This window comes from Ambystoma mexicanum, chromosome 12 (assembly GCF_040938575.1).
Source record: "Ambystoma mexicanum isolate Mex_15411 chromosome 12, UKY_AmexF1_1, whole genome shotgun sequence".
In the NCBI taxonomy this organism is placed as follows: domain Eukaryota; kingdom Metazoa; phylum Chordata; class Amphibia; order Caudata; family Ambystomatidae; genus Ambystoma; species Ambystoma mexicanum.
This window is the reverse complement of record NC_090936.1, coordinates 467,687,148-467,705,906: the sequence shown is the minus strand read 5'-3', so window position 1 is coordinate 467,705,906 and position 18,759 is coordinate 467,687,148. Positions and strand designations below refer to the sequence as shown.

At 42.3% G+C, this 18,759-nt stretch overlaps 1 protein-coding gene across 1 annotated transcript in view; it reads right to left on the bottom strand.

Moving 5' to 3' along the window:
• Positions 1-18,759, bottom strand: part of LOC138513675 (V-type proton ATPase 116 kDa subunit a 4-like) — a 241,387-nt gene that overhangs the window by 58,527 nt on the left and 164,101 nt on the right. Inside the window, exons 11-12 of the mRNA XM_069628738.1 lie at positions 15,046-15,196; positions 1,923-2,062 (exon numbers count right to left, since the gene is read on the bottom strand). Coding sequence (XP_069484839.1) covers positions 1,923-2,062; positions 15,046-15,196 — 291 coding nt within the window. The remainder of the gene's footprint in view (positions 1-1,922; positions 2,063-15,045; positions 15,197-18,759) is intronic.

Genomic DNA, 18,759 nt, shown 5'->3' with positions numbered 1-18,759 from the left:
CTAAACCTGCATTGTGTCCCACTCGCCACACTCTGTGGCACTTCCTTAACTATAGCAAAAATCCAACACTATAAGTCTGCTCCACCCTTATCTCTTGGTCATGATGGAACCAAACACTTTAAGATGTGATCGCTCACCTTATGTGACCTTTCAGCCAAAAGAGTGAGCGGCGATCAGTAGCTGAGGGCCTCAGGCTGCATGGTTTAATGATAGATCTTGTACTGTTTAATAAATTGTTTATATATTGTTTAATAAATATCCCTGAATTTACTGCACAAATTCACTGAAAATGTGCTGCCAATTAACAAAGATCTGTAACTCTGCCACCTGTATCATAATGACCAATCCAGATTCTTACTGCCTGTAACACTAACAGTATTTCTGTAACCTTTCTAGCGCTATGAAACCTCTGGGTCTGGCTGCTATCTACAAATAAAATAAATAAACAACAAATAAAATAAAATAAACAAATAAAAATAAAAATAAACACCTTTTTTGACTGTCCAATGTGCAATACATTTCCTGGTTGTGGAACGTTTTAAGTCTTCCCCTTGGCACATTTACTCTCTGTTCTGATGCAGGTACAAGATCTGGCTCCATGGAAGGCTTTTCCCAGGACATACATGTACTAAGGGTGTGATTGGGGCTGGAATTCCTTGTGCCGTTTAAAAGCATATAATATGCCTGGAATAACCTTAACCTATGGTTTCCAAACCTGTTTTGCAAACTACACCTGGAATTCCATCCCATGCCATCATGTGCCATAGCCTGTTAAATGCACCTGCATTCACGTGCTTGAGAGAGGGGCAGGTGCTTTGTAGAATGTCCATTTGTTCTGGATTTACCCGCACAGCATGAGTTTCCTCTTCCCTGTCTCTGGTAATTTACAGGACGCACTCTGGAGCGGGATTTGACTAAATTAAACTCAAGGGCAGGCACCTCATTAATAATCCGAGTTCCTTCCTCTATTCCTCCCCCCGTGAAGGAGGGTGACATTTTATTGTGGGACCTTTCTCTCAACTGTCAAAGTACAAAGGATCAAAGCCTTTGGTTGAAAAAACTTCCCCACAAAGAGGGAGAGCGTAGGCAGAGCATCTGCATCTAGAAAGAAGTCAGGGATTATAAAACTCCCTCATCAGGTGCCAGCAGTTAGTAGAAGATAAGCACAAAACACATTGACTCCACAATGGCCAACCTATTCCTTTCCTGGGGTAAAACTGGCATCTGCCACCTCTGCATCCATTTCCTGACACATTCCTCAAAGCAGCCAAATGTAGCAATGTGTACTTTTTTGTGTGGTGCCCAGGTATCAACTCAAGGGGTGCAACTCATGACACCAGGAAGATGGGTCAGGAGTGGGTGCGCGTTTAAACGTGCAGGCTTAGATCAAGGCACCCTCCGCCTTATGTGGCTAAAGTATCATTAGTGAGGTCATATCCAAGACAAACTATTAACCACCCCACCTGCCCAGTCTCCATGGAACCCGTTGCCTGAAATGCCTTTGAAAGAGAAAGAGCACTTCATCTTTCCTGATCACCCCCAAGAGCCAGTAGGCCATTCGGTGGGCAGAAGGAAATCCTTCCAGTCTGCACGTATACCCATGCTGCCCCCTCCCCCACCCGTCCCTGATATCACCTTGATGCAGGCTCATGCCAGGATGTAATAAGAGAGAGTATGTGAAGTTCCTCTGTTCTCAAGAAGATGCAAAGTGATTTTTCTCTTCTCAAGCATCTCAGGCATCGTAAAAACAGGTCAAGGACAGATTGGGCAAGTGGGGGTTGCTCCCCTTTAACATGAGGTAAACAGTTCTGTCAGCTGCCTCTGCCTTCAGATCCATTAACACCACACGAGGCACACTTTAACCTGCCAACCCACCAGCAATACTAGACATAAAGAATAATGATGAGATCATGGAAGCTTACCTCGTTATCCCCCTTCTGTGCCATCAGGCTCTTCTCGTTTAGGATCATCCATAGGGCGAAGCCAAGCATGACGGCACCATGGCCACAGTCTCCGAACATCACAGCAAACAGGAAGGGGAAGGTGATAATAGTATAGGGAGCTAGGTAGCAAACAGCGGGAAAGCCACACAAAAAGGGGGAGAGAGGAAAAAGGGAAATAAGCAAACATGGAAGGAGGCGTGATATGGAGAAGGAGAGGAAGTAATGGATAGCAAAATCGAATGAATTCGTTTTTAGGTGAACAAAAGTGCACACATTCACTATCTAATTAACTCAGTTGATAAAATACTAAGGGCCTGATTCACAGAAGCATTTTACAATGGTGAAATCCCATTGGAAAATGCTCCATGAATTGGGCCATAAATCTGCATCAAACATTTCTCATCTCAGTAAATCTACATGGAACATAAACCTTCCCAATGCAATAGCTGGTACCTGAAAGAATGGCAAGATAAATCTAGGTAAGGATTGCAAACCATTCTGATCAAACAGACGTGAACCATCCTCCATGGGAGATGTTTTGAGCGGTATCTGGTGTTTCCATCAAATTACTATCCATCGAATGTTTATCCATCGAAATGTATTCATTGAATTGCTTTTCCATCGAAATGCATATTCATTGAATGAATTTCGATGGATAATTTCGATGGATAATTAGGGTTAGGGTTAGATTTAGGGTTAGGGTTAGGGCTAGAGTTAGGGTTAGATTTAGGGTTAGATTTAGGGTTAGAGTTAGGGTTAGAGTTAGGGTTAGACTAAGGGTTAGATTAAGGATTAGATTAAGTGTTAGATTAAAGGTTAGGGTTAGGGTTAGAGCTAGGGGTTGGGTAGGGGTTAGGGTTAGAGTTAGAGTTAGGGGTGGGGTAAGGGTTAGGGTCGGGGTATGGCGAGGGTTAGAGTTAGGGTTAAAGTTAGGGTTAGGGTTGGGTTAGGGTAAGGGTTAGGGGGTGCCATTGGGGGTTGAGGGTATTTGGGGGGACCCTCCCAATAAACAATAAGCACTAAAACGTTACATGAAGCTGGCCAGTGCCATACTTTAAAGATTTCAGGCCTGGAAAAGCTCCATGTAAAGTTATAACGTGAAAAATAAATGCATCAAATGCTATCTTTTACATTTTAAAGTACATATCCATTGAAACTTGTCCATTCCTATATTCGATGGACAAGTTTCGATGGATATGTACTTTTAATTCAAAAGATAGCATTTCGATGCATTTATTTTTGATGGATTTTTTTCGATGGATTTTAATTTCGTTGCATCATTTTCGATGCAAAGACCATATGATATGATATGATATGATATGGCATTTGTAACGCGCCTATACACAAGTGTTTCAAGGCGCGACGAGGCAGGGAGGGGGTAACAAGGGGAAGACAGACAACGATCCTACTAGGCCAGGTGTCATTCAGACCGCGCAAGTGCAGGGGTAAACCGTTTTGAAGCAGGTTATTGTGCTCAGTAAAGAGAATATGTATGCCGAAGGTGTCAGTCAGCATGTAGATATAATTCAGACTTAAAAAGCTTGTCTTGTGTTATCCACTTGCTCCACTCTGTAACAGCTCTTAATTGAGAGCTGTTACAGAGTGGACCAAGTGGATAACACAAGACAAGACTAGATCAGTGCCAACTAAGTGTTTCATTGAGTTTTATTGTTTTATCGAGTTTTGTACAAAGTGAGGATTGGTGGGTCGGTCAATAAGGGAACTCAAATGCAGCTTCCTTCGGCGGGAACCCCTCCATTTGCCTCCAAGCCCCTGGACCACATGGGACAGTCTATCAGACAAAGTCATAGTATCATGCAGAGTTTCCTACAAAGTGCAATCACTAGCCCGGTTCTGGTCCTGCTGAAATGTCCACTTGGCAACCCTGGCATTTGTCTTCAAGTTGATGGTTTTTGCATGGTCCTGAACCCTGGTCGATTGAGTATGTTGCTTAGTACTTAATGTCCAACACAACTTGGTGGTGGAGGTACCCCTTTGGCTCAGGGCTTGTTATCACTGGTCTAGGATGCAAAGGGTCCCTGATCTGCTAGGCAGCTCCCTGTTGTTGGCCCCCGGGGGACCCTCTAGACGATTCCTCCTCCAATGCACCCCCTGACCTCTGGTGATATTGGGCCATCACATACCTTCTGCCACCTGTTCCAGATTTTGCCCTGGACTGACCTGGTCTACTGAAACCCCCTTATTCTTTGTTTCTAGAAGGGATACCTGATCTCCTCCAACCTTCTCAGATGTAGCGGTTATATCTCTTCCTCTAATTCTCTTCTTTACCAAATGTGTTAAGGGGCTTCCTTTCCTCCTCATGTCTAACCAGCTATGGTTCTTTGCCTTCAAGCTTCCCACCACCTCTCTTTCTAAAAGACTCCAGAGAACCTCAAGCTTCTTGACAGCTCTCTATCTGAGGGGTGTGCAACCTGTGGCACTCCAGGTGTTTTGGCCTGAAACTCCCAGTGATCCTTCACTATTGACTATTCTGGCTAGGGCTGACAGGAGTTGAAGTCCAAAACATCTGGGGTGACGAAGGATGGAGACACCTGCTCTGTCCCCTGATAACAATTGCTTTGCTTCTTGCTTCTCCCTCCCACCTCCTCCTAAATAACTTTCTTCCAGCCTACCCTAACCCAGAAAACTCCCTGCCTACTGATGGTAACCTTCTAATCCACCATCCCCACAAAAGCCCCACTAACCCAACCCTAAAACCTCAAGTTCCACCTACACCTCTTAAACACTAAACAAGCAGAACCCCTTCTCTGCACAGCAATCCGCATGCATTTCACTACACTGCAACAACAAAACAAACCACATATAGCCCCGCACAACAGGACATGGGAATCTACCAAACCGTAAATCGCAACCTATGCTCAGCAAACGGTGAACACCCAACTGAAGCTTTCAACAGGACATCACAACTCAAGCTCTATCTCTTACCGCTATGCCCTACTAACGCTCCCCACACTCCATCCTTTTCAGATCTACCAGAGCGCGAGGGGACCACTCCGGTGGTGATAGTGTGTCATATAAATGATCTTTAATGTTAACATTAAAGTGTCCTAACCTCCTCCCAAAGCTTTGCTTCTTTCTGCTGATCTGCGTCTTCCACTCCTAGACACATGATCCCCCTAATGATGGTACCTTTATCCACTCCCAAACCTCTCCACCTCTCCAACATCTCCTTCCTTCTTGATGACCCTTCACGCCTCAAGGCACGCGGGTCAAGGGCGTGGGGTGTTGTGCTCCCACTCTCTGCTCCTTCTTGGCCATGGAGGGCCTCCGTTGCTGCATTTAATGAGGCCGCACCCCCATCCACCTGAAAGACTGCAGCCTGGGCCCACCAGGTTGAAGCCCGTGAGTCAAGGGCACAGGGTGTTGCGCTCCCAGACACTGAGGGGAACGTTCACCAAAGAAAGCTGTTAGTGCAGTTGTATGGACCATGAGATGCTGACCTTGTTGGGTCTGAACCAAGAAGCCAAGAACCCGCTAACAGACTCCCGGAATCTATGGAACGGATGGAACTTGAGGTTGGAAGGTGCCGGAAGACAGGCTTCTTCCCACCAGTAGTGCTTGGAGTAGGAACGTGCCGGCAACACGCTCTGGGAGTAGCTCCTTGCTTTGCCTTACCCCCTCAAGTGCTCCTAAACAACCTGGCCCATGCATTTTATCCATCACTGACCCAGTTGTCAAGGAGGCACGCCTTGATTATGGATGCAAATGCAAGCAAGTACTGTCTGAGCTTGCAGATATAAAGAGGCTGCTACTGGGCCTGATGGAAGCCCAAGGGGGAGGGGGTGCCATGGGGGGTCTCCTCCCTGGCTCTGTAGACACAATGGGGCTTTATAAACCACCCGAGGAGTTCGAAACATATGCCATTAAAAGCCCCTCGACTGTTACAAGCCCAAGTATGATGGGGCGGGGGTCCACACTTGAGCACAAAGAAAATATTGGTCCCCATAATGCTGACATCAACAAAGGCCCCCAGGTTACTACTCACTGGGAGTCCCATGTGCCTATTGTAAGGTCTTGGCACCAAGTCAAGCAATTTGCTCAGCAACCCTTACCCAAGGAAGCTAACAAGAAAGTTAGTGCTAATGCCACAAATGCAATATGGGATGGCAGAGTTGCTAAGATAGCAGGAAATCATGGCCCCAATGTTGCCCCACCCAGGGCACGTAGGTCCTATGAGAGGGAGGGCATGACCAATCGCAAAAAACATGGGGGGCATTGTCTATTTGTAACCCAGGAGGCAACCGTGAACTGCTCCAGACTTCACCATGAGGGCGATAGCACCTCCGATTTTGTGAAGATGGAACTTTGGGACCAGAAAGTGGCAAATGGTGTCCTGGGCCGCAATATGAGTCACAGCCGGATAACAAATAGCATGATTGTTATCAGCCCCCTACCCCCATTATAACACCACTTACTCTTTTGGAACTAACCTTCACAATCCTGTGCTATCTGGTGCTAATACAATACCACTGGGGAAAAAGACCATGGCCAACTACTGCGGGACAGGGACTGTGCCGCGTCCTCTAACTGACATGTGATAATAAAAGGGAACTGAAGTCTTGGGCCCAACTGCCATTAGCAGGACTCAGGGGTTATAGTAAACACTACACTGCTTTTTGATAGGATGTATTGTCATAGTCAATTAATTGTTTTTTTTGTTATGTTAGGATGTACTTTCATTGCCTGATGGCCGAATAAAGTTATTTGATGACTTCACGCCTCCTGCAACCTACTCCAAAGTCTCCCTCCAACCTCCAGCTCTATACTCCTCTTCTCCTTTCAGTACTCCTCGTTCTCACAACTCTCAGCAAACTCCATCCTCCAACTCCTATTGATCTGGCTGTCTTTCATAGTAGGGTTTTCTCAATCCCCCCCCAACCCCCGGATGGTTCCTAAGGCAAGTGGGAGCACCTGGCCCTGGGGGATGTGCAGTTAGGTGATTGGGTCATGGGTTGTATTTGTAGTTGAATTCATAACCCACTGATCCACGAGGAACCGGACAGGAGAACCTATATCTGGGCACAGAAGGTCAATACAGGGACCAAACTGTGTAAACATAGAGTGACTCCCCAAAAGAGGATGGGTTTGAGGTTTTTCCTGAATATCAGAAGTGTGTCACTCTTGTGTAGCTCCAAGGGAAGTTTGTTCCACAGTGTGGGACCAATTATCACAAAGTGCCTATCACTGCTGGAGCAGCAAAGTGTTCTGATGTTAGGTAAGGTGGGGCTAGGCCAAACTTGCATTTGAAAACCCAGCACAGGATTTTAAATCGTATCCTCTTCTGGACCGGAAGTCAATGAAGTTCTCGTCGATTAGGTGTAATAAAAGTGGTTTTGGGGAGCCGGGTTGATCAGGTGCACTGCTGCATTTTGAATCTTTTGAAGTCTTTGTAGATGATAATTTGGCAAACTAGCAAATAAGGCATTGCCATAATCGATCTAAGAATTAATAAGTATGCCAGTAATCAGATGGCAATAATCCTTTGCGATAAAAGGCAGGGCTCGATTCAGTAGCTGAAGGCGAATGAAAGCTTCTCTAGAGACTTTGTTGATCTGTGATGAGAATGATAAGTCCAAGACCCATAGAATACCAACATTTCTCAGAATTGAGGCGTAAGAGGTGGGGAGCCCAAAACATTGAGGAGGGTTGAGAGTAAAGTGAGGGTCATTAAGCAATGCTTTGGGGTATGCTTACTTTATGGGAAGGAGCCTCTATAAGGGCACGGCTATGTCCCTTCCCTTGCGGTCACTGCTAGGGTTGGGGGTTGGCATGTTTTTGAGAGTCCCTGTAACTGCCTCACAATACTGCTTAGGAGCATGAGCAAGAGGAGAGGGAGGGACCCTGGGAGTGCTGGGAGTACTCCCTTGGTAGTGGGTGCCCATGGCAGCTATCAGCTTGTGTTGGATGTCTCTGTGACCATCTCTATGTGCTTTCTGTATCTCAACAGGAAAGTGGAAGTGTACAAATTCTTGGTACTATCCCCAAGTTTCCATTAGTGTCTATTGGGAAGGGAAGGATACACAAGACCTTGTGATTGTTCTCTGCATTGGTGCAGAGACCAAAATGGGGTAGCCTGGGAATCTGTTTTGAAGGACCCACTGCCCCGGGCTCAGAATACACTAGCTCAAGGCAGTCCCTTTATCAGTTCAATGTTGGTTCCAATTATGGGCAGGTGTTCACGTCACAGAGTCAATACCACATTTCTGGAAATTAATCTTGGGGGTGTATTCTTACAATTGTTTAGAGTGGGGAAGGCAAAGTGTGTTCCATTGCCAAAAATGCATTTCCACATTAACCAAGAGTCAGAGGTTACTAATTACAAATGGCCTCTCAGAAATTAAACAAGTCCATAAGGTAGCATTTTGTATTAGTAAGGATTCCAGATGAAGACTGGTTAATTGTGGACATTTCATCCTGAAGAAGGTATTAAAGTGAAAAAAAGGAATCGGGGGCTAGAGTCTATCTTCATGATTGAGCCAAAAGGAAGATTTCAGTTAATAATTAGAGAAGTGAAGATTCTTTTTTTGGAATTTGAAAAGGAGTACTTAGTTTAAGAGTGTATGTTGGACAAAAGATAGAGGATAGAGATGAAAAAAGAGACAAGATTGGATGGGTGGGCAAGATGAGGGGGTAACTGTTCGGAATGGGAAGTGGGGCAGATCATTTAGCTTGATTTCTTCAAATAAGCAAGTCATGCAGACGGGAAAGGCTCAGAACGAAGATTGCAGGAGAGTGGGGGATCTTTCAGGAAGGAAAGGAGATGGGATTGGAAGGAGGTTGTGGGGAGCATGTGGGAGAATGGAAAAAAGGAAGGGGATATCTTATTTGACAACAGCAAAGATGGCCGGTAAGCGAGCAGTGATATGTTCGTTTTGTCTAAAATGATGAAAACTGCACAAATACAAATTGAAAACTTAAAATGACTGTGCCTTTGAAAAGAGATAGGATTTTGTTTTATTTGAGCACTATACAAGTTGCTATTACTTTACTCCAGGGAACCCGTTGCAGAGAGAAGAAGAGAAGACAACTTATATTGACCATATGAAAGAAACTGCAATAAAAATAAGCTACTTGCTGTACCCAGTATATCACATGGTAATCTAGCATGCTCTCTCTTTCTCTCTCTTTATGTGCTCCCGTTCTCTCTCTTTGTCTCGGTCTCTCGCTATGGGCCAAGTCATGTTGTCGGTACAAATTTGGTAGAGCCCATCCAGCCATTGCTGGCAGCAGTGTGACCAGAAGAAAAAGCTAAGATATTTTGAAGCGAGGGTGCAGCTGCAACAGAGGCAATTCCTGAGATGGGTAAGAGCCTGGTAGTTGGAGACATAAATTGCATCCCATGTGTCCTGCAGGAATGTTACCATCACACTAGGAGAGCACTGTTCATATGGAGAGATGTGAAAGGGACGTGGATAGGCTTTGCAGTGGATGTTGGAGTTGTGTCAAAATGAAACTCTACCATGTAGAAGAAACAGATCATAGATTTGTATCAGAACACAATCCTTTCCAAGAAGGAAGGACTTTTTAGAGACAAAATGGTGCGTATTCTTGGCAAAGAAACTATTGTACTAGCATTGTAAACTGACCCTTTTAATAATTTAATAGTGTTCACTCCTAATGATCACTTCCAGTGTATACTGTAGTCGTAATAGGAATATTACACTTCTCTTGCTTAGCAAAGCACAGTTTCAAAACCTAGACTTACAATTTACAGTATTTTCTGATAGAAAGTTATTATTTCAAGATGGACAGTCTGTCACACTCATGTACTCTTCTGAAATACCCCTATAAGAAAAGGGACGTGGGCGGGGATAATTAGCACCAATGAGAGTTCCTGGCTGCCTTGCATCAGAACAGTGATTCATTTCTTATATAGCGCTACACACCCATAGGTCCAAGAGCGCTGAAATAACAGAAGACCTTATTATCCCAGAGAGTGGTACTTAATTTATCAGCCTTGGGAGGATGAAAGGCTAAGTTGACCCTGCTGGGATTCAAACCTGCCACAGTGCGCTGCACACAGATATCAGGGGTGAGAACTTAGCTCACTGTGCTATCTGACCAGCATAAAACCAGAGAGCATCTTGGTTGCAGAAGAATAACAATAGATGCTTATTTGATACAAAAGGTTGTATGCTTGAATCACTAAGTAAATAATGCACTTTGAGCTTTGTGCTGCTAATTTTCATTTTTCACAATACTCACCATACAATTAAAGTGTTTGTAACTATCAACCATATATCTTGATTCAGGCAGTCTCAGGTTTTGGATGTAAAAAATCTAATGGCGGCGACATCAGTTGCTTCACTGTGAGATGAAGAGTTCGGTGTCCAGTCATAATATCGAATGAAAAATTTTGAATGTCAAAAAAGTCGAATCAAAAAATGTTGAAAAAAAAATGGCGAATTATTTTTTTTTTTCGATATTTTTTTTTGGCTCTAGTTTATATAAAAAAAATAGGTAAAAACAAAAACAAAAAAAAGAGGGGGTTGGGGCAGAACCCCCATTTCGAAAAAAAAATCATAAAAAAAAAGATTGACATTTTTTTTTCGACTTTTTTTTTTCGACTTTTTGACTTTTGCGATTTTTGTATTCGAAATGATGTCTATAAACCGAAGAGTTCAATTAAGGCAGAATTTTAAAAGAAGAGGGTCTGATGGGGGAAGGTGGGATGTGTGCATTCCTGATCCTCAATGCACAGACATCCTTCAGGAATTGTATACATAGGACAGGGCTATGGTTAGAGTTAAAATATCATGGTTGCTGCTGACATATGTAAAGATAACATTGTCACATTTACTGTGGCTTTTTGTGATGGTCCTTATATAGACTGAGATAAATAAAATTGACAAATGTGTTGCCAGGTTTTCCTGGAACATAGTGCATTGCAAATTAGTTTACTATTATGTTTGATCCACAAAAGGATAACTATCCAAATGTAAAGGGTAAACATGTAAAAGAAAACTTAAAATACAAAAGTCTATGAGTCAACTAACGACAACAATGGGTTTAGGAAACAGCTGGGGACATAAATTTCCAGGGAAGGAGAGTTGCACCCTTTTTTCCACACTCAGATACTGAATATGCTGGAACATGTCTTGTGATAATGTCATGCTTAACATGTGATTTCAAGTAAATCATGTTGACTGTCGGATCATGCGATAATCATTATTCTCATTGAAAATATCCAGAGGAAGCTGAAGCAAAGGAACTGGGTGGTAAACAGAGCCTGGTTTAAAGATCCAAATGTCAAACAGATTATAAGTAGGAAAATCTAGAAGCATGTCATGGTAAACCTTGAATATAAGGACCGGTGTATAATATGGTATGACTTCCATATTACAGGGGCAATACAATCAGAGACATCCTAGAACAAGCCCAAATAAATCATCATCATACTTAGGTCTTTTGTAATAATCAATGATTTACTAAAAGAGTGACTGAAACTCCAGGGCTGGTGTGGTGAGGAACAGGGATCTCACAGAATCATTTAGTCTCAGAAAGGGCACTAAACAGGGGCTTCCCCTTTGGCAACTTCTCTACGCCTTGGGTATGGAACATTTTACAAAACACATAAGGGCAAATGAGGTGATCCGTGGACTCAGGTGGACTTGGATGACACATAAACTATGCCTAGGTGTGGGTGATTTGATTGTGACACCCACTAACCTAGAAGCCTCCTTGTAGGCAGTTTCAAGAGAAATGTAGGCTTTTGTGGCAGTCTTCAATTTTAAGAATGTCAAATCAGAAAGATTGAATATGGCGGGTGGGGCAAGGGAATGTGTTCTTATCTGGAACCACCTTCCTCTGGATCAGAAGTCATTTTCCACGCTCAGTCAGTTTAAGAAACATCTGAAAACATACCTTTTCCAGAAATGTTTCCACTGATGTCTCAGTATTTCGGTTCACCTGCCTTCTATTATCAAATAAGAAGCACCTTAATACTTTTTTACACTCTGTGCTAGGCAAGTAATTCCCTAACATAACATAACTAACTTTACGGGGTTAGTTCAATATCAGATCATCATTCGAAGTGAGACAATTGCATTTGGTTACAATTTTAATAGGCCAAAATTCAGAACTCCAGAAACAGTTGTGCTATTTATCTTTTGCCAACTTTAATTTAAAAAAACTTTTTGTGGGCCTTAAAAAGATCTGCGATTTCCTCGAGTTGGATTATGTACCCATGATAGGGACAATGAATTACTTCAGGAGTCTTTCAAGTATGAAGTCAGTTTAAAGGTAACATGATAATTGGCGATGTTTGTGTAATAATGAGGTAATATCATTTGACAACTCAAACAGTTACTTAGACTAGCAAAGACACATTTCTTATGTTATGTTGGTATACAAAGTGCAGTGGAATGACTACAAAAAGATAGTAACAACCCGAAAGTAGACAATGCTATTGTTTAAAAAGGTTTTTCCAATTATTTGAAATACTTGCACCCACTATTTAAATGTAAATGAATCTGAGGTCATTCAGAATGAGGATATTTTTTCCACAGAGCATAAAATCATGGGCAACGCGGAATGAGAGAGATATATGCGGGGGGTGGAGGGGGAGGAGTTTGATCTCTGAGGAAATTACCTAAATTTGTGATCCCATCTTATTTGGTGAAATGAAATATTAAGCTTTGTTTCAATTATATTACATCCCAAAGAGGATCTTGCAGTGCTGCAGTTCTGGTTCAAAGCAATGTTGCCAACGTTCAGGAAAGGGCTACGTGGAACATCCCACGGTGCTGGGTCCTAGACTTAAAGACCTTTGGAAAAACATTACACAATAACTGTCTGAAATACTTTGGAATGAAGTAACTTTTAATGTAATTAAAGTTATCATTGGAATATATTAGGAAGTAGATGAAATTGAGGCTTTTCAGATCCCACCTCCCCCAATTTGAAAAGGTGGGAGGATGAATTTAGGAAACGTTCTAATGAGAGGATTATTTATAAGGGTCAGGGCTAACCTGTAGGGGGCTGGGTGGATGTCTTCCAAAATAAGAACTTTATCGAGGAAATACATGATGTATTGGATTGAAAGGATTTGAAAGGTCTTGAATTTCTGGATAAATTATGTTTATTCAGCAGTTATCTTATGTTTAGTTTCCATCTGTGTTTTCCATTTAGAGATGGTTTGTTGGTTTTTCTGTTATGTGTAATGGTAAATGGAGCCGACTTCCCCTAGACAACTTGTCAACGTATACACACGGCCAAGTGTAAAAATGAGGCTTATGTGCCTCACACCAGTCTTCAAATCCATGTTCCTGCTCCATGCATTGCAAAAACCTTTTGCAAGTGAAGCGGGAGACATGAGGGTAAGTTCATCAAGTCCTCATCCTATCCATTCCACCTGGTAAAGCTTGTTGTTTTACGCCTGCATGAGATTTTCATGCAGGCGTTAAACAAACGGATCCCTGAGGAATCTGCCCTAATTGAGCACCTGCTCAAATTCAGGCGGATTCTATATGAATCCTTTTGTAAGTAGTATTTTAAAGGCGTTATTTACAGGCAGCATTTACATCTTCTACGAAACTGATACTAAAGGTAAAGCGTGAGGGGGATGTCCACTCCATGAAATTAGCACTTTTCAAAATAAGCCCCACAATTTTGTATAGTAAGAAAAAAACAAGATAGGAAGTGGAGAGTGGACAGGACGTATGTATATGGCTTTGTACATGGCTTGTATATGGCTTTGGCAATACCTGGTCATACCAATAGCACATTAACAAATTAATTGTTGTATTGTACCACATACATGTTTTACAAAAACGTTATAAAGTATCTCTTCTGTATTAAAAAAAAGCGTAATCATCTTATTTCTTAAATTATTATTTTGCAAATTAATACATTTAGACACATGTTCAATAAATGGACACATTGCAACACAAACTATGTGAACTATATTCTATCTCAACCAAGTCTTAAGTATTGATGGCTGTAGCAGGTCTGTTTGCTGGGCACATTTTTACTGGTGGCAAACAGGATGGGCCACAGTATTCTTGTGTACGCCAAGCTCTGTGCAGGGTTGCAGGGTGCTAACAGGAAAGGCAGTAGATGGTGAGGAGGTGAGTAGAGGGTAGGGAGACCCTTTAAAAATCAAAAGAAAGCCGAAAGCCATGGGCCATTCTTTATTCCACCAACACAAATAAATGGACACATCAGTGGCAATTTACAGGTAAAGGAGATATCAAAGAAGTGGCAGAAAAAGATCTTCCAGCCACTTTTTATGATCCTTCTCATTATTGTTCCTTTTCCAGTGGCGTTGTGGAGAGGGCGGATATACTGTGTTTGCCCCTATGTCACACTCTGTCGAACGAATGAAGCTGCCTTGCCATCAGCATGGATTTTCAAGCAGGCGCTAATGCCATGGCTTCCTGTGGAATCTGCCTGAAAGGACCAGCCAGTAAAAGCAGGAAGAATCCACAGCAATCTGCTGCTTTTGCCTCCTGCAATTGCTAACTGTGGCAGGCATTTACACTATTCTACCAAAGTCGCGGAACAGTGAATAGTAAAGTTGATTTCACATATGTGTTACTCTTCACTGTTCTACTACACGGAGAAAAAGGGGGGAAATGTCATGGCAGGGACATTGTGCACCTAAGTGCAAAAAGGAGGAATTCCCGGCCGTGCAATTTACTCCTCAAATTAACATTATCCCCATTCCCTCTGAACCTATGATGACACGTGTTCAGTGTCTTATTGCACAAATCTTTTCTATAGTGAGGCGGCCATTTTAATTTCGCATACTTGTGATGATGCTTCTTCTTGCACCCAGCAACCTAGTGCATCAAGAACCATAAAAAGATCGAATCAGAAACTCACAAATTCCACAGCTTTATTCAAAGCAGAGACAGGATGTGACACAGTAAATGTAAGAGAGCAAGAGGGAAGAGGATCGGTGGTGGGGAGAGGGGCATCTACTCAACTAGCCTCAACAGTGTGAAGAAAAAAGAAGTTATAGACTATGGCAAACATGTTCCCTGTTACCTCATCTCTTGGCTCCACGTTCCACACACTGCATCTCAGTACGCATGGACTAAATGCTAACACGCTACATAACATTAAAGCAAGTGCTTACTTGGATTCATCTCTCTGTAGCTCCCCACCCCGTAGGCATCCACGATATTTTGGAAGCCGGCAGTGAAGCGGTTGACCCTGTTGAAAGTGGGTGGCGCCATCTTGCTGTGGACCTCGGTCATGATGGGGTTGATGTGTGAGCCGACCCGATCCTGTGGCAACAGAAGCATGATGGTGAGGGGATGGAGGTGTAAAAAGAAGTCATTGGTAACAGTAAATCGGCCCCTTGCATCTTCTGCTACTCCATGGAAACCAATAATTAAATAAATCCTTCCAGTTGTTTCCATTATGATGCAGTGCATTCCCTACAGGATGGTGGGATGCAGTAGCGTCACTGCTGGAAATCTAAGCAGAAGCTTCTCAGTTGCCAAAGGACTTGCCTCTTAACTTGTTGAAGTCCGAGGACAATGGAAGCATGGAAGTCACGTTTAATGGTGGCAACTCCAGTTGACTTGCTACCGATGGTTTCTACTAGATACTTGATTCAGTCGCAACATATGATTTTTTAAGCAATTGTAATGCAAACCAAAGGCGAACAACAAAGGAAATTTGACAGTTCTGTTAAATAAAAACTACAAAATGAAACCAAATAACTCCTATAATCGATTTCATTATGTAACTGGAACCCACCAGAATATGTTCCATATGTTGCCATTTGCTGGTTCCAGTAGAAGCAATTTATCCAAAGACATTTCTATCAATGTCTGCTACAGTAAGAGGCTTTCTCATGTGATTGTATCTAACTCTTAAAGACACTTAAGGGCCTCATTACAGGTTTGGCTGTATTCCCGTGGTAAATCTACCGGAATACTGCCAAACTGGTTTGGCAGCATTGTAGCCGGGTTACAAGTGGTGGTATGGCGGTGTCAGTCCTCATTTATGGAGTCCATAGTACTCCATGGGATTTTGGCAGAATTACTGCAAGCGATAATTCTGCCGATTTTTCTGATTTTTGGCAGTAAGACAGCAGAATTACCTCCAGCATTTTTCTGGATGTTTTTCCACCACATCACCATCAAAGCTGTAGTACGGTGGTGCAGTAATGCAGCTGTAATGCTGTTTTTTTTCTCCATGCCACCGTTCTTGTAATGTGGCCCTATTGGTATAGCTTTACAAAGTAACTATAATGTGTCCATCTGCTTCAGGCTTCAGACACATGGTCAGACCTTTGTATCTAACAATTTGGTAGTCTTCCGAAAAGATTGGGTCTGGATATAAGGAGTAAAATGTAATCTGAGAAATTCATAACTGACGTCAGATAAGGTTCCTTGGGCTTTTTCGATCGGGCCAGTACCCTCGGATTCCTGACATACGGACCTAAATACATCAAGGCCCTGATATGGACCTGTAAATGATGCCATGTGTCAATTATAATTACAAGGGTGAGTGGTCATAACCTTTTTGATACGTGTACATTTTACTGCTCTGCAAGTGTAAATTAGGCACGTCATAAAGGGATGTCCGTGACTTCACCAAATTTACTTCTCCTAAAGGTGAAATCTTCACAAAAAAAGTCTTCCATTTTATTTTGTATTATGTGGGAGAGACCCCAAACCCCACTTCACTCTACCTTATCCTATTCTCTTACCCCACCCCCATCTATGTTTTAAAATGTACCCACTTACCCAACCAAATTGGAAGAAGATTTTTCTGAAGATTTCACATTAGGCGAAATTTGATTTGGTGAAATGTAGGTATCCTGTCATAAAGTACAATCATATTTGTGTTGTATTCACTTATGCTGTTTACTTAAGCCTGTTTTCTGACATGTATCTACTGCTCTTAATTCAATTGCCTAGAATTTATGAAGCATCGATTTGCATATCTTTTTTCTATATTTCCTTCTTTTCGATCAATATTTTTCAAATAAATACTGCGTGTTCTGCTTACATCCCAGAAATTTGGGGCTAAATGAGGTGCACAGATTAGTTTGGGAAGTGCATGTCTATATAATTGTATAAAAAGTTACTCTGTGGACTTTGGGACGGGAGTGCCTATAGAATTGTGAATATGTATAAAGAAACTCTCTGGATTGTGGGAAGGGAATGTCTATATCATTGTGAATACCTACAAAGTTACTCTGTGGGAAGTGCATGCCTGTATAATTGTGAATACCTACAAAGTTACTCTGTGGGAAGTGCATGCCTGTATAATTGTGAATACCTACAAAGTTACTCTGTGGGTAGTGCATGCCTGTATAATTGTGAATACCTACAAAGTTACTCTGTGGGTAGTGCATGCCTGTATAATTGTGAATACCTACAAAGTTACTCTGTGGGTAGTGCATGCCTGTATAATTGTGAATACCTACAAAGTTACTCTGTGGGAAGTGCATGCCTGTATAATTGCGAATACCTACAAAGTTACTCTGTGGGAAGTGCATGCCTGTATAATTGTGAATAGCTACAAAGTTACTCTGTGGGTAGTGCATGCCTGTATAATTGTGAATACCTAAAAAGTTGCTCTGTGGACGGAAAACGTATTTTTATTTCTCTGGCCACTCCCCAGTGAATGCCCACAAGCCTAAACCCAGTATGACATCATATGTATATAAAATTAATACTTGACTTTCACACATTACATACAAGTATATCACAGATATTCTATATATTTCTGTTTTGTTAGTTCTTTGTAATCCACACACACAAATATTGCTGTTTTTTTACAGGTGTGAGTTACACTTAAGGCTAGAATGTTGTTGTTGTTCAGAATTGGCCTTTTTCTGATTAAGTTTTCCACACTTCAGTTCCCTTTCCATAAAATCATATACGTTTTGTAATGTTACTCCGGAGCCTCACCTCACTACTCCAGTTTTATAGGGTAATCTCAGTTTTTAGGTGTACTCTCCTGCTAAAAGAAAGTCGTACGGACACAGGTGCATGTCGATGTGCGATATGTTACAATGTCAGAATGGGAGAAATAAAGAAGGGAGTGGACCGGTGATGGTCGCGCTCCGTAGAACTATCTTCCCTCGGCTGACCAGGCGTGCAGAGCGGCACCCGCAAGCAGAACTCGTAATGTGGCATTATGGTAACAACAGCACCAGTAGCACTACCAGTGCCGTTGTTGCCTTACCGCCACATTGTTGTCCGAGTCTGTGGGATCAGCGCCAATTATTTCTACAGAAAGCTTTGAAGGAATTTCGAGTAATTAATGAAGACGCCCTTTGGATAAGGCTTATATCGGGTGCCTCCTCCTGGATAATAATTGCTGCACTGCAAATGCTGAATGAGTGTGGTCTAATCAATTTGAAATAGTGGTGTGAGTAGTATATAAGACATTTCATTAGCTAAGTATTATGATGTAAGCTTTTAACTTAATGCTTGCTGTTTTTGGATCAATTTTTAGGGACAATTTGTATTGTGTTTTAAAAATTGTTTATCTTGATGTGTTTATGGTCTACAGGGGAAAGTGCATCTTAATTGGTTTCAAGGTGAAATTGGTTTTAGGAATGTATGGTGCAGTGATGAATTATTGAACAATTGTATTATAATGGTGGTCTTATCAATGTATTAGCTATCTCACAATAAGAGAAATAAAATGGTATATGAGCACTATCCATGCACGGCTATAGGGCTTAAATATTTATTTATGGTTGTTTGCAGCACATCCATGAGATACGGTGATCACTTTAGAGCATGGGGGTCTGATCAGCAGGTTAAGACAGGACAATGATGGTAAGGGGAAGGTAGAGGGATGCAGGAAGCAGGGGGCA